The 13,566-nt window shown below is 38.1% G+C and overlaps 1 protein-coding gene across 3 annotated transcripts in view; it reads right to left on the bottom strand.

Annotated features, from left to right (window-relative positions):
* The window catches only part of TENM2 (teneurin transmembrane protein 2), a gene marked incomplete at its 5' end in the record, with an annotated part of 567,758 nt that overhangs the window by 213,042 nt on the left and 341,150 nt on the right, over positions 1-13,566 (bottom strand). For all 3 annotated transcript variants that reach the window (XM_082064051.1, XM_082064052.1, XM_082064053.1), the window contains one exon: positions 640-849. In XM_082064051.1, coding sequence (XP_081920177.1) covers positions 640-849 — 210 coding nt within the window. The remainder of the gene's footprint in view (positions 1-639; positions 850-13,566) is intronic.

Genomic DNA, 13,566 nt, shown 5'->3' with positions numbered 1-13,566 from the left:
TCTGTTACCAAAAAAAAAGAAAAATGAAAGAAAGAAAACCCTAAGCACTACAGATTATACAACTGATAGCAGAGTTGGTAACGTTTTAAAAGTGGTCTGAAAGAAAAGAATTAATGTGCTGAATAACAGCAGTATGTTAGTTAAATGTGACACTGGAAGTGTAGAATCAGAGAGATCCTGAAACAAGAACAGACATAGAATGGTGGAAGCAACACACATTTTTAGCTACAGAACTTCATCATCTCCATGAGATACCGGACTAGCCTATGTATAACAAAGAACCTTTGTGCATACATCTCTCTTCTACAGGATCCATCAAGGAACACAAGAACTACTTTAAAAAATAAAACCCACTGATGACAAGAATTCAATAATATTTTTTACACTACTTATAGCACTCCTAAACCAAAAAAAGCTCTCTATAGTAAAATGAGGGAAAAATATATATGATGTATGGCATTTCCAAAAAAGGTTTCCTTGAAATAAAGCAGTAGGATTTTTGTTTGACTTGTTCCCACATAGCCTTTCAATTTTTTGGTGATGTAAGAACACATTTGCAAATAAAAAAGAAAACAAAACACTCATAAAACAAGCACAAACATGGCACAAACAAACTTCATATGTTTGCAATTTTCTTACCACTGCTGGAAGTCTGCTGTGGACCTGAACACGCTCTTAGCAGATATGAGTTAGGAGAGAACTCCTCATCTGGATTGGTGTCCATGATTTGATGGGACGTGTTGCTGTCTAGCAATGGCATCTGGCAGCTAACTGGTGGTGGATTATGAGAACTGGGCAGCTGAGCAGATGGGAGAAGGCTAGACGAGGATGTAGGTGGAATGGGACGACCTGGGAAAGAGGACAGAGGGATCAAAGATCAGCAATGAGTGTAATGAAGAAAACCCAAACAGCCAAGTAATTGCACTGTAACTGCCCATCGTTACATATGAACACTGCTGCGCAGAGCTACAAAAGCTTTCCACTGGTAGGAACCTGTCCCTTTATACCATGTGAGTGGCTATGTTGTGAATTCATTCCAAGAATCTCTCCAGAGCCTCAGGTTGTGGGGATCAGGTGGGCAGATGCCAGGTGAATGGAGGCACCGCACGCAGAGGGGACCACAGGACTGGAAAGGAATTATTCCATTTGTAGAGATGGACTAAGCTGGAATATGGGTTGGAAATTCTTAAGCTTACTTGTCCGTTGCCTCTCATTTCTTGCTGCACCGGTGCTGCAGGGACAGAATTTCCTGCCTAGCTCATCAGATAGATTAATTTCAACCCTGAAACCAGATCCTTAATGTGTGCGATACACCTCAGCCCACTGTAACAACGTATTTTTTGTCAATTAAACTAAGAGCATCAAGTAAATAAAAAAAACCCATTCACACTTATTTAGTCTTTGCTTTTATAAACTCTCCTCTCCTAAGTTTATATCAATCCATTCCATCCAATGCACACAGATGAAGACAGGGAGCGTTGGTTGGTTTTTTCTTTCTTCTTTTTTTTTTTTTCTCATTGCCTATTAGAATATGAGCATTTGTAGGGATGAGAGTAAGAAGAGAAACACACACTCTGATCTCTGCAAGTTTATCTAGTGCACTGGAGAAATTGTTCATGAATAATTTATACACAGGAAAATATGACCTCTGTGATACAGCCAAAGTCTGTGAGGCAGAGAGACCTGCTGCACGCCCGCTACAAATGTTGAAACACAGCAAAACTACACAAAATGGTGCATCCTTATTTCCATTGCTCTTAAAGAAACAGTAGCACAAGTGCACACTGGCTTTACATCTTCATTTTTGGAATCAAGAACCCCTCACTTTCTATGAATTACACTCAAGTTTATACAATTTATTTATCTAGACTCACACATCAAATTCCAAAGGAGGAAAAATAAAATAAAGGAAAAAAAAAAAAAAAAGAAACAAGTCCATCCATCACATATAAATTTTAATTGAGGAGCAGCAATCAACCACCGGAACCCATAGAAAATGAAAAAACTTTCACTGCATGGTATCAGCAAATAGCATGAACTACTTGCTTATCTTCAAAAGGTTTAAAATAAATACCTGGAGACAGGCAAGTGACTATTATGCTTTTTTATTATTATTATATTTTTAGCACTGGATAAATCAATGATAAGACTAAATGACACAGTTATATAAGAGAAATGGGTTTAAGCTACTCCACAGTAACCCCCCAACTACTGTCTTTTATGCTAGAGAAAATTCAATATGCATTGAATATTTTCATTGTAGACTTGCATTTACGAGGAAATAATTCTAATATTGATGACAGGAATAATTACTGTTATTATTCATGATTATGCTATTCTTACGAAATACTACAGTGAATATCCCAAACATTCAAGGCAAGAGATTGAACAAAACCAGTTTCTAATTATTTCTTTGCAGTGTTAGAAACAAGCAGAGAGGCTGAGGTTTGACACACCTCAGACAGGGATGTGACACTGTGCCCATTGGGTGCATTTCATTTTCACATATTCTGGCTCTACTTCAACATTATGAAGTTAAAAGAAGCACCTTATAATTTTGAAATCTGCATTTACTGTATCATATAGAAATACTACTGTATTATAAAAATGTTGGATGTGTGAGGTGATGACATGAAGGGCAAAAGATTCTGCCTTCTGTGTAAACTACACATGGTATTTCAGAGAAATTTAAATACGTTTTTGACAAATACTTTGAGAGAAATTAAAAGAAAAAAAAAACAAACACAAAACAAAACCAAGAATTGTTTTGCCAAGAAAACTAATCACATTGTTATTTCCATGAAATAATACAGCCCAAATCCCTGAGGACAAGGTAGAATGTCTAATTACTACAGCTTTGTTTGTAGCTTAGAGGAAACAGAAGGTATCAAGTTGTTAAAACATTGCATTGTTTTGGTGGGAAACTGGCTCCTGAGGGAGATTCATCCATAAGCACATGTTAATTGACCAACATAAATGTGTGTTAGCCACAGAACCTATGACCAGACTGTCCTGGTTAGATTTCCTAAGCAGCAGCCAAATTTGATTAGAACTTCTTCTAGTGGTTGGGAACATTCCTGATGTTTCTGTCAGGCTGATTTTTGGCATTTCCTAAACATCAGACTCCCAGTAGAGCCTTTCCAGCTGGGGGGCTCCAGTAGAGCCACCTCCCTCTGCATGGCTCTGCAGCCCCACTCCCTGAAACACACATGAATAGCTTAAGACACTCAAACTTTTGCAAAATTTGGTGGGAAGTTAGTTGAAAAACTACTGCAGAGGAACAGAAAGAGATACTATTAAGCTTTGTTGTCCTGGGAAATGAATCTAAAGGGTAACTATCTGCACTACCATAATTGAAAGAATGATTGTGAAACTACAAAAGAGAATTGAACATCTGCAGTTAGGCTGTAAAAAGCATGACAGATACTATTTATTTGTTACTATGCACTCTTAAGTCACAAGTAATGGGTTTGATTCCTACTACTCAATATTAATACCTTGGTCAAATAAGTTCAATGTATTATTGTATCATTTAAAATAACAGACAAAGCTTCAGAGGTTTTATAAACCTGAGCTTCTTGCCAGACCCATTCATGTGTCTGCAGATACCTTAATAGTCGGATTTGGAAACCCCCAATCTCCTGAAATGGTTCTAAATTTCCATCACTTCACAATGGGACCTGCAATACCTTACAGTATTATAACAAACACTGTGATGTATGGCAACATCAGTATCCTACTATTCTCTTACACTGATGTTTTAAAAAGTTAAATCCATCATGTAAACCAAAGTTCATGCATTTTGGGTCTACTCTTCAGACATTAATGTAATAAAGCTTCTATGAATAAGATTTTTATCTATTTGTGCATTCACAGAAACCCTATGTAATAGATAATTAAGTCTATTAACAGCAGTAATGTACTTGTGTGATCTACCCAAAGAAACATAAACCAGATACAAATACTAGAAAGGGAATCCAAATTCTAAAACATGATATATTACAATTTTAATAGTAAAACTTAGTTATTTCTTCAACTATCTGTTCCTATGTATGGTCATACTGCAGATACTCATGCATGGCAAATACTCATACAGATACTCAATGCAGTATTGGTAAAGCATTTTTCAAAAGAAAGCAAGCAGACAAGAACAACAACAAAAAACCCCTTTTCTTCCCCTCCGTGCCCCCACCCCCTAATTTCTCCTGTCATTTATCTTATCTTGCTACTTAGAGTAAAGGAAAAATCCTGATAACTGTCATGGAGGGCATTCTGAATTGGGAGAGCTTTGGGTTTCTATGCCACATGGCATCTCATTCTGCAATGGCCTTTTTTACCCTCTTATCACTTATATTCCCTTTTTCACCTAAGATAACATAGCAGACAGCACAGACTTAGTATTGCCTTTTTTTTTTTAAACCAGAATCACATCTTTCTTCATCAGTCCAGGAACTTTTATGAAACCATTTCTCAATTACTGCTACATTATAAGTCCCTAAGGCTTCAAATCTGCCATAGAATCAACATTCAAAAATTGTGCCACACTTGTAGCTGGTAATGATGCCACAGACAGACAGTCTCCTCGCTGTTAGCCTAAAAGACCAAAACCCATCACCAGGAGAAAAAAAATAAAAATAAAAAAAGAAAAAGGGCTGCTTGCAATCACTTCTAGCATTAATATTCATAAATAAGAGACATCATCAAAAAACAGCAGGTTTCTTATCAGTTACTGAAGGAGTTTTGAGATGCGCTTCCCATACTCCCCCTTCTTTCTTCTCCTGTAAAGGACCAATGGAGTTTGGCGGGTGAATAAAAGCCCGTGTGTGTGTGTGAAACCCTGGACTCTATATTCCACTGCGGTGCATGACAGGAAGCAGGGAACAAACATGACAAAACCCCCAGAATTTGAGAATTTTGACTCATGAGCAGTCTCTGCGTAAATACGCGTTACAAAATACATCTTGAAGAGTTGTTAAGTAACATTTCACCTAACTGTAATATAATATTATATTACCACCTAACAAAAACATAGACAACCGTATTTGTATAAATATTTATATATTTACTTACACACATTTAGACAGATATACATACTATACAAAAAAAACCATTATTTTAAGAGGTCTAAAGGATCAATCCAGACTCCTTCAGTAGCCATTTTACCATTAACTTTGCCAGGAGTGAAGATGACAACCTTTTCCTTGCCATCCCACACTCCTAAGTTACCCATTTTAACATAAAACTTCTCTCCAGAGAAAATATCTGCATGCCAGAGATGGTAAATATGGATCTCAAAGCTTACTGTACCTGCAGTGGAATTCTCAAGCTCTTCCTATCAGGAGAATCTCACTTCTAAAGTCAGCACATGTGTAGCGAAAAATCATTTGCAGCATATCACACTGAGAATTCCATTTACCTGAACAGCATATCTTCACTGACAAATTACATTTATGAAGGCATCTTCCTACATATGGAGGCTTTTATAAACAAAATCAAGTTACAGTAGCTTTAAACAGTTGGCAATCTTCACAATCAAGAGGTTATGATATAACTGTTTTGAACTTTTCTAAGGTTATTTTGTACTTCTCTAAGTCAGGGTATCTGTTATTCATGCAAAAAATAAACATAAATGATCTGTAATAACTACAGTTAGTCACATACATTACTATCAATAAAGTCACTTATGTCTTTTTTTCTACAGCTCTGCTCCCAAGGGCCAGGACTCAAATAGGAAAGATACACACAAGCTAAAACTCACTGTGCAATCCTCAACATATTAGACTGCAGAAAGAAGAGAAACTTTCAGATAACTGTTCTTTCTGAAACAACTGTTTGGAAGATGTCATAGGATTCAAGTATTAACGCAGGAAGCTGGGGAAGTAAAAGTGGAAGGAGATGAGCTGTTTATACATAACTGATGGCATCAAAACAGAGACTGCAAAACATCTAATTGGCAATAAAGATTTTGACATTTACTGATTGAATCTGATATTCGTGTTACACGGATACGAAGTCTAGAACCTATATAAAGTAATCCTATAAAATGATTTTAGTGACTTCTGTGATGGACAGAATCAGCAGCAGCAGTTGCTGCGCTGCTCATATTTACTACAACTATTCAAAGACTGTTATCCAGTAACGGCATTGACTGGACATGGACTAGAGGGGATAAGAGGAAGGATCTGATATTCCCCTCCTGTTGTCCCTCGCTCCAGGCTCAGAGCTGGAGAGCCAAGGGAATGGATGTGGGGAGGGCAGCAGGACCTGGCTCTGGGGGTACCAGCACCGACACCTCCCACGGCATTTCTCAGTCAGCCAAACTGAGGCACCTACATTGTCGGCAGTGTTAAGTTCACTTCAGAGTGAGAAATGTTGCTAAATGTGTCACGAAACAACTAGATAACGTAAGATGCGTGTTTTTGCAGTGCAAAGCGTTATAAACTAAGCAGGCAGCTGATAAAGGGGAAACCTTCCTGAGGTGTGGCACATTCAGCAGACTGCTATTCCTCCCCAGAATAACTGCTTTCTGCAGCAAAAAAAATCCCGTCCTTCAAATATTTGTGCAAAGCATGTCTTGCCAGTGGGCTGGGCCCTCATAAGCAGATTCATATTTAATAAATTAAAGAGATATTGTCACAACTGGCATAAGGATTATAAATATTTTGTATTTGATAAAATTACTACAGTTAAGTGACAACAGGAAAAATCACCCGTTTTCTGTGTAGTAACAGCATCTTTTATTTTTGTAGCTAAAATGGCATTAGTACTTCAGCGCATGGGAGGCCAGCGTGGAGCCCCAGCCGGCAAAGCTTTTCTCAGGGGAGAAAGTCATTGTCCCCCAGCGCTGAGCAGCCGGTACCGCCAGCTCCCCGGAGAAAGAGGAGATGCAGCACCTGGCAGATCCCTCATGGGGCAGGCAGCACTGCTCATCCAGACACAAAGAGGACACACTTAACCCTTTACTCATCAGGCTGCATTTCAAGTTGACGGGACAAAACAAAGCCAAAAATGAAGTCTGCAAGAAAGAGAAAGATATCTAACCATTTGTGATCATTTTCTTCAGCATCAAGTTGCTTTCTGTTGCCTAAACTCCTGTGGCATGCTTCTTGTTTGGTGTTTGTGGGGGTTTGTTTATTTATTTTTTCCCTTTAAGGCAAACAACCTTCAAAATGGCAAAAAAGAAAGCTATCAATCAGGATTTGGATGACAGAGTTATCACTGAATAAAGGTACTTCCAGTGGTTCTGAAGTTCCTATCTCTCCAAAAGCAACAAATGAACAAAACCAGCCAAGCTAAGCGAGACGTTTTCACAGAGTCTATTTCACAAGAGTCAAAGGAGAAAAGAAGGTCATCCTAAAAGCGTGGGGTTGTTACTCCTGCACAGAACTGTTTATTGGTGTTTTTAGATATTTCTCTGCATCAAAATGGATGGTTAGGGCAACTAAGGATGATGTTAATACCATCTCATTGCACCAGGGTAAGACAGAAGGTGGCTTTGAAACATTCAAAAGAGAACACCAAAAAGAGATGTAGACACAGTAAGTCATCATCTGTGATGTACATAACAGCAAATCAGCAAAGATAAACCAGTGCTATGGGTTTGTATCTTTCCCATGGAACAAAATGAAAACCTCATGTGCCTTGCTTAGTTTTTTCAAGACTTTTGTTATGCAAAAAAGCTCAAAATCCAAGGGAACAAATGAACAGAGTGAAGATAATTTGGAAAAAAAAAAAAAAAAGTAACTACAGTATAGGTAAGAACATGCTCCAAAAGGCAATTTGTACTATTAGACAGGAAAGATTTCAAGCTCTGGTGAGCAGGTCCCTGCGAGCAGAGCAGCAGAGCCTGTGTGGCGCAGAGAGCCCAGCTCTGCCATCCGCACCAACACACCGCAGCTTCTGCCCGGCCAGGGCGGAAATGGTGGAGCTGTTTGTGGAGTGAGATGTTTGTGTCCACAACCACATCTTTGTGGATGTATGTGTGATGGGTTGGCTACTGTCCACTCTGCTCCCTGGGCTTGTTATACCTTCCCTCTGAAGGACTTCACTTAGGGCCCTGAAGTCTTCCCTCCTGTATTTTTTTGGCGGGTTTTTCATTTTGAGGCGGTTGAAATACTGAAAGGTTGGTGTTGCAATTCCCCAGAGCAGCAGGAGCTGCAGCTCCAGCACCGCGCTGACACATGAACTCCTGCTGCGTTCAGGGCGTGTGAAGGCAGTTAGGTTGGCAAGATCTCCAAAGACAATCCCGAAACCCAACTCAGTGCAAGCTGCATCAATTCCCTCCCCTCTCAAGCAGGCAATGGAACTAACTCTTCTCTCAACCACACCCGGGCTCCCCAGAGCATTGCTGTGAAACGTCAAAAAGCAAAATCAACTCCAAGGCAACTGAAGCCCTCAGGAAAAGGGCACTGAAGAGATGATTGCGTACCTGCCAAAATCTCTACCTCCTTTATGAAAATATGAAAGGTGGTAACAGAGGATGATCTGATGTGGCATAAAATAGAGTTTTGAAAAATCCTTAAATTCACATTGTACAAGCAAAATAGCGCATTTGTTTAGAAAGCGTAATCCTAGAAATCGTGATCTTACCTATGCAAGCATAACATTTTAATAGTCTAGAAAGTAAAAGGTTGTTCAGATAAAATAAGGCAAAAACTCAAGGCTATTTCTTCTTATGTATATGTTACAATTTGTATTTACATTTCCAAGCAATCCTACAGGGTGGTGGGGCAGGGGCAGAAATAAATCAAGAAAATCCCAAACAAAACAAAGTGTTCCTAGATTCTTCATGACAGTAAGGCATAAAGTCTCATTGGCTTAGCACTGTTGTAGTTCCAGTTAAATTTTGCTGGCAGGACAAGCAACTGTTTATAAGGTATTATATGTGCTAGGGGAAAGAAAAAAGAAAAAATTAAAAATGGCAACCAGGTTCCGTTAAAATAACCCAAAACCTAATGTTAAAATATATTCATATTTAATATCCTCTTTCCTGTCCTCTGAAGTAGAACCATTTACTGCACAGCCAGGAATACAGTTTGAGAACTATAGATAACAGAGAAGGGACAAATCAATAAGCAGCAGCAAGTCCTGGTCTCTATTTTTTATCATGGATCCATTCTACAAGCTTGTTCAAGTTTTCTTATGTTCCTTAAACCTTTTGACCCTCTGTACGTAGTTAATATTTCCTGAAATACTGCACATGTGTTATTCTTGGATATGAAAATCACTGTACCGGTGCAAGATACTATCATTACTAAAATATATGCAGAAGAATAAGACTAAATTGGAAATCAATCACTTCTCTTCTGACTTCCAGTGCTAGAGTTAAATTAATTTTCCTAAGCAATCCGTCTACAAAATATATCTGTTTAATGGAATTTGGATATTAAAAATAAGTAGACAGTCATGACTTAAAAATTATCTAAACCAATTCAGTATGTAAAGGAATAATTTGCTGCTGTCAAAAGCTAACGTCACTTAATTCTTGTCTTGTTAAATCATCTGATGCCCCTTTCTTTTTTAGTTAAACAAAGATAAATAATAAAAACAATTTACAGCTAGAAGATGTTAGGGTTTTGCAGCTGTTCAATGTCTTTTGGGCAGATTAGATTCTGTAATGAGAAGTTATAAGCCTCATTTTATAAAAGCTGTTGCTGTCTTGGGAAAAACATCAGTGAATAAGATTAGAAAACGCCTTTCCTTCATGAACCTATTACACTCGCAAGCTGATTACTTGGCATATGTTTGGTACTTTCATAGCTGGAAAACAGTAATTTGTTTCAATGATTTTTTTCCATCACTCAAAGTCAAAATGTCTTCTCTAATATTACTGTACCTCTGATGTAGCCGGTAAAATCAGAGCACGGAGAAGCAGACAGATCCACACGGGCACAACTCCCAGGAACTTGCATTAACTTACCTTCCTTAAAAAAGGTCCTACTGATCTAACTATAACCGACAACTTAACTCATCAACTGCCTGTTCCTTGTGGGACAAAACTAGCATTCTAAGATTAGGAGGGTGTTTGGAAAAAAATTAATAGAAGATTCACAACCATTATCATATGTGACTGAATTGTGGAGCTTTAAAAACTGGCAAGAAAGACACTTCTATATTTATCAATCTTATCAGCTAAGCATTCATGCCAGGGAAATCCACTACAGAAAAGGCTGTCATTAGGTCCTAGGTAGGTAATTATGAGGCACCCTATGAAATCTACCTCCTTAGATAAAACTACAAGGACTTGATCTGATCTTTATTCTAGAGACACAGAACGTTCACACTGTGCTGTGCTACAAACTTGTTTCCACTATCCAAACACCTCCTGTTTACCTTCATTTTATTTTACTGAAATTCTAAATATTGTTAAACAACCATTCACGCCATCTCCACTTTATATCCTCCCGAACGATGTTGGCTTTATTTCTACTAGAGAAATTTATTTCCTGGAACATTGCAACACTTAGTGATTCAAGTGCCTGGAGTCACTAATAGGTGGGATAAATAACACTATCTTGAACAAACACGAGAAAACTCCAACCTGTAATTATTTAACAAACTCTGTGAAAGTCATACATAGATATTACTAACTGGTGGGAGTTGGATAATGATTAGAGTTTGTATTAACTCTATGCAACCTGCTAAAAAGGCAGCTCTAATTTCTGGTGAAAAAATATGAACAACAACAAGAAACAATCTTAAAAATCTTAAAATCTGCTCTATCATCTAACGCAGTGCCAGTGCTATATTCTGGCTAATTCTGCTCCAAGGTTATTAAAGCCTGCTTTTCTCAGTTACACCTACAGTTTGAATACAGCATTGATATTTTCTTTCTAACGTGTGCAGAATGCAGTTCTGAATTAGTGCTCAACATCTGCTGTGATACACTCTAGAGGTGTTTGTGTTTTAGTGCTGGGAGATACTAAGGTGCAGTAAGGAAAGTACCAGTATGATGGGAATTAATCTTCCATTACTCTTGATACTGATACTTACATTTACATGATATTATCTTGATATTTACATTTTCCTTGCTCATCTGGTTTCTCCTCTCAAGATCCAATCTTGCGTTTCTTACACAGCCTGTACTGACATTAGCAGTAGTTTTGGATGTACAAGGAAACTAAAGGCTTGACTTCCCAGTCACGTATGTCACTGGTGGGATTTTCCAAAGCACAAAAGCGTGTCAGCATTTAACTTCCCTGTGTCTTACTGCATCTTCAGACGGCTAAACTTCTCCTTTTCTTAAACATTTAACAGGTAGTACAAATGTTAAAGACGGTTATGATATTTTACACTGAACATTTGTGTGCCCTGACAAGCAGTTATCAGGCCCTGTAACAGATCCCGCTTCAAGAATGAACATTGCACCACTTAACAGCAAACCACAGCAAAAATCTCAGCTCCCTAACTCAATGCAAATCACATTTCTGCCTTGAGCACAGTGAAGATTTCACCCTAAGGATCTACAAAGCTTTTGCACAGGGAGAGGCTCCCTGGTCTTTTCCTGATGGGAACACCAGGCTGCTGCTGCTGGTCAGCCAAGTACAGGATGCTCCACTGCGCTGGGGATACAGCTGGAGCTAAACTGCAATTCCACATCCAAGGGAGAAGGGAAATACCATCACCAAGAAGGAGCCAGACATATTAAACCCTTTAAAATCTCTCTCAGTCTTCTGGTAAAGTTGACTGTTTCCTGAAGCAGGCGTGAAATACAAAAAGTACCCAAATACAGGGTTATGGACAACCTACCGAAGCACTTACAAATGAGAAATTTAAGTGCAGATAAAATTTTGTTCATCCCCACTATTGAATAAAGTTTGAAATGTTGCCATCCTTGTAAAGCTGATTTCTAGTTCAGAGTTGGGGAAGTAGAACCAAATAAAGAAACAAAGGAAAACATAATTTATTGTTTGTAGGCCATACCTTAAATGAATAGTGGAATCTCCTCACTCTGCTTACATAAAAGCTGAAAAATGATGATTTCTTAAGTGAGGAGGTTTATGTTCAATTTCATTTGATGTGAAAAGATTTAGCCAAAATAAAACCTGAGTGGCAGACTGCAACACAGCACCTATCAGACCATTAACTATTTTCTCATTTCTGTGTAACACCCTAATTACTGACAGTCTGAGAGAACAGTACAGGAATTTGAAAAGAGAAATTTTCCTTTTAAAGAACAGAAAATGTAGACATGAAAAATTAGTATATGGAAAAGGGAGCTTCACTCTGCAGTACTAATAAAACCTAAGACCTGATTAAAAGGTATTTGCAAGCACAAAATTAGAATATGTTATAAAGGTAAGAAATATTTTCATTATAGTTAGTTAAAGTTGTCAGAATGAAGGAACAAAGATACACGTTCTTCCCCTAAAATGAATGGGCTCTGCTCCACCCCTTTTGGTAAAGCAAAAACCCCACTGAAAATCAAGCAGCCTACAGAACAGACTGAATGTACTATTCTGTTTTTCAGCATGAACTGTATCTTTAAAATAATGACAGTTTCTCTCATCTTTTCCATCTTAGAGCACTTTACAATTACAGCTCAGAAATACATGGACGGGGGAGAACTAAAACAACTAAATCTGAAATACGCTACTTAGGAATCCAAAGTTTGTTTACACCATTAGAAGGCACTCAAATATATATCCCCATAAATGACAAGGTCCCAGCAGCAAATTAACAGGAACAATTTTCCCATCTCAGGAGCTGTCAAGATGGGCTCTGTTAGCCAATTTATCTTACTCCGGCGTATCTCTGGTGCTTGTCAATCAATATGTGAAACATTTGGTGCTGATTGCCATTTTTCTATCCACTTCCTTTTGCCTCTCGTACCAGGCAATTTACTGCAAGTCAATCAAGGTTGAAGCAGACCTTGTTTAAATAAAACACCGTTGAGTTCTTCTCACACCAACAATTTCAAAACCAGAATGAGCTGTAGCTTTTCACATTTACATTTATACTACTTCTTCTGTTTTTCCCAAATGCCATGCTCAAGGCATAAGTCATAACTAAACTCAGCCGAAGGCTTATGGAGAAAACAGTCAGGGAAGATGAACTGAATATTACTGTACATGCTTTCACCATCAGAAATTCGGTCTATCCACGGAGACAGAGAACATTAAAAAGTACTTAAGTAACGGCTTTACTTCTTTTTCACCCTTGCTTGAAGTCAGGTCTCCACACCATAAAAGCAACTTCTAACTTGTCTGAACTTCTTAACTCAGGATCATTATTTCAAATATTCACACTGCAGTTTTCAGGTAAGACGATCTACTCCTGTATTTATAATTGCATGTCACGAATAACATTATGAAGAAAATAAGTTATTCCAACTACAAACTTGGTCCTATGTTAAATATACTGACAGCTCCCCTGTAACATCCAGATGAAACGATCCCACTGCCACCCCAGTCATATCACATCTAACTTCAGCACCTCCTGTAAGCAGTGGACAAATACTGCAGAAATACCTTCCTTTGCAATACAGAATATTACCTCGTGTATAACTGAAACAACATACACTTATCATACATAACAATTAGCAAATAACATTTCTAAAATTTTGTC

Source organism: Streptopelia decaocto (genome assembly GCF_964273445.1).
Source record: "Streptopelia decaocto genome assembly, chromosome: 12".
Classification (NCBI taxonomy): Eukaryota; Metazoa; Chordata; class Aves; order Columbiformes; family Columbidae; genus Streptopelia; species Streptopelia decaocto.
Note: the sequence above shows the minus strand (reverse complement) of the source record. Positions and strands in the feature narration are given on the sequence as shown.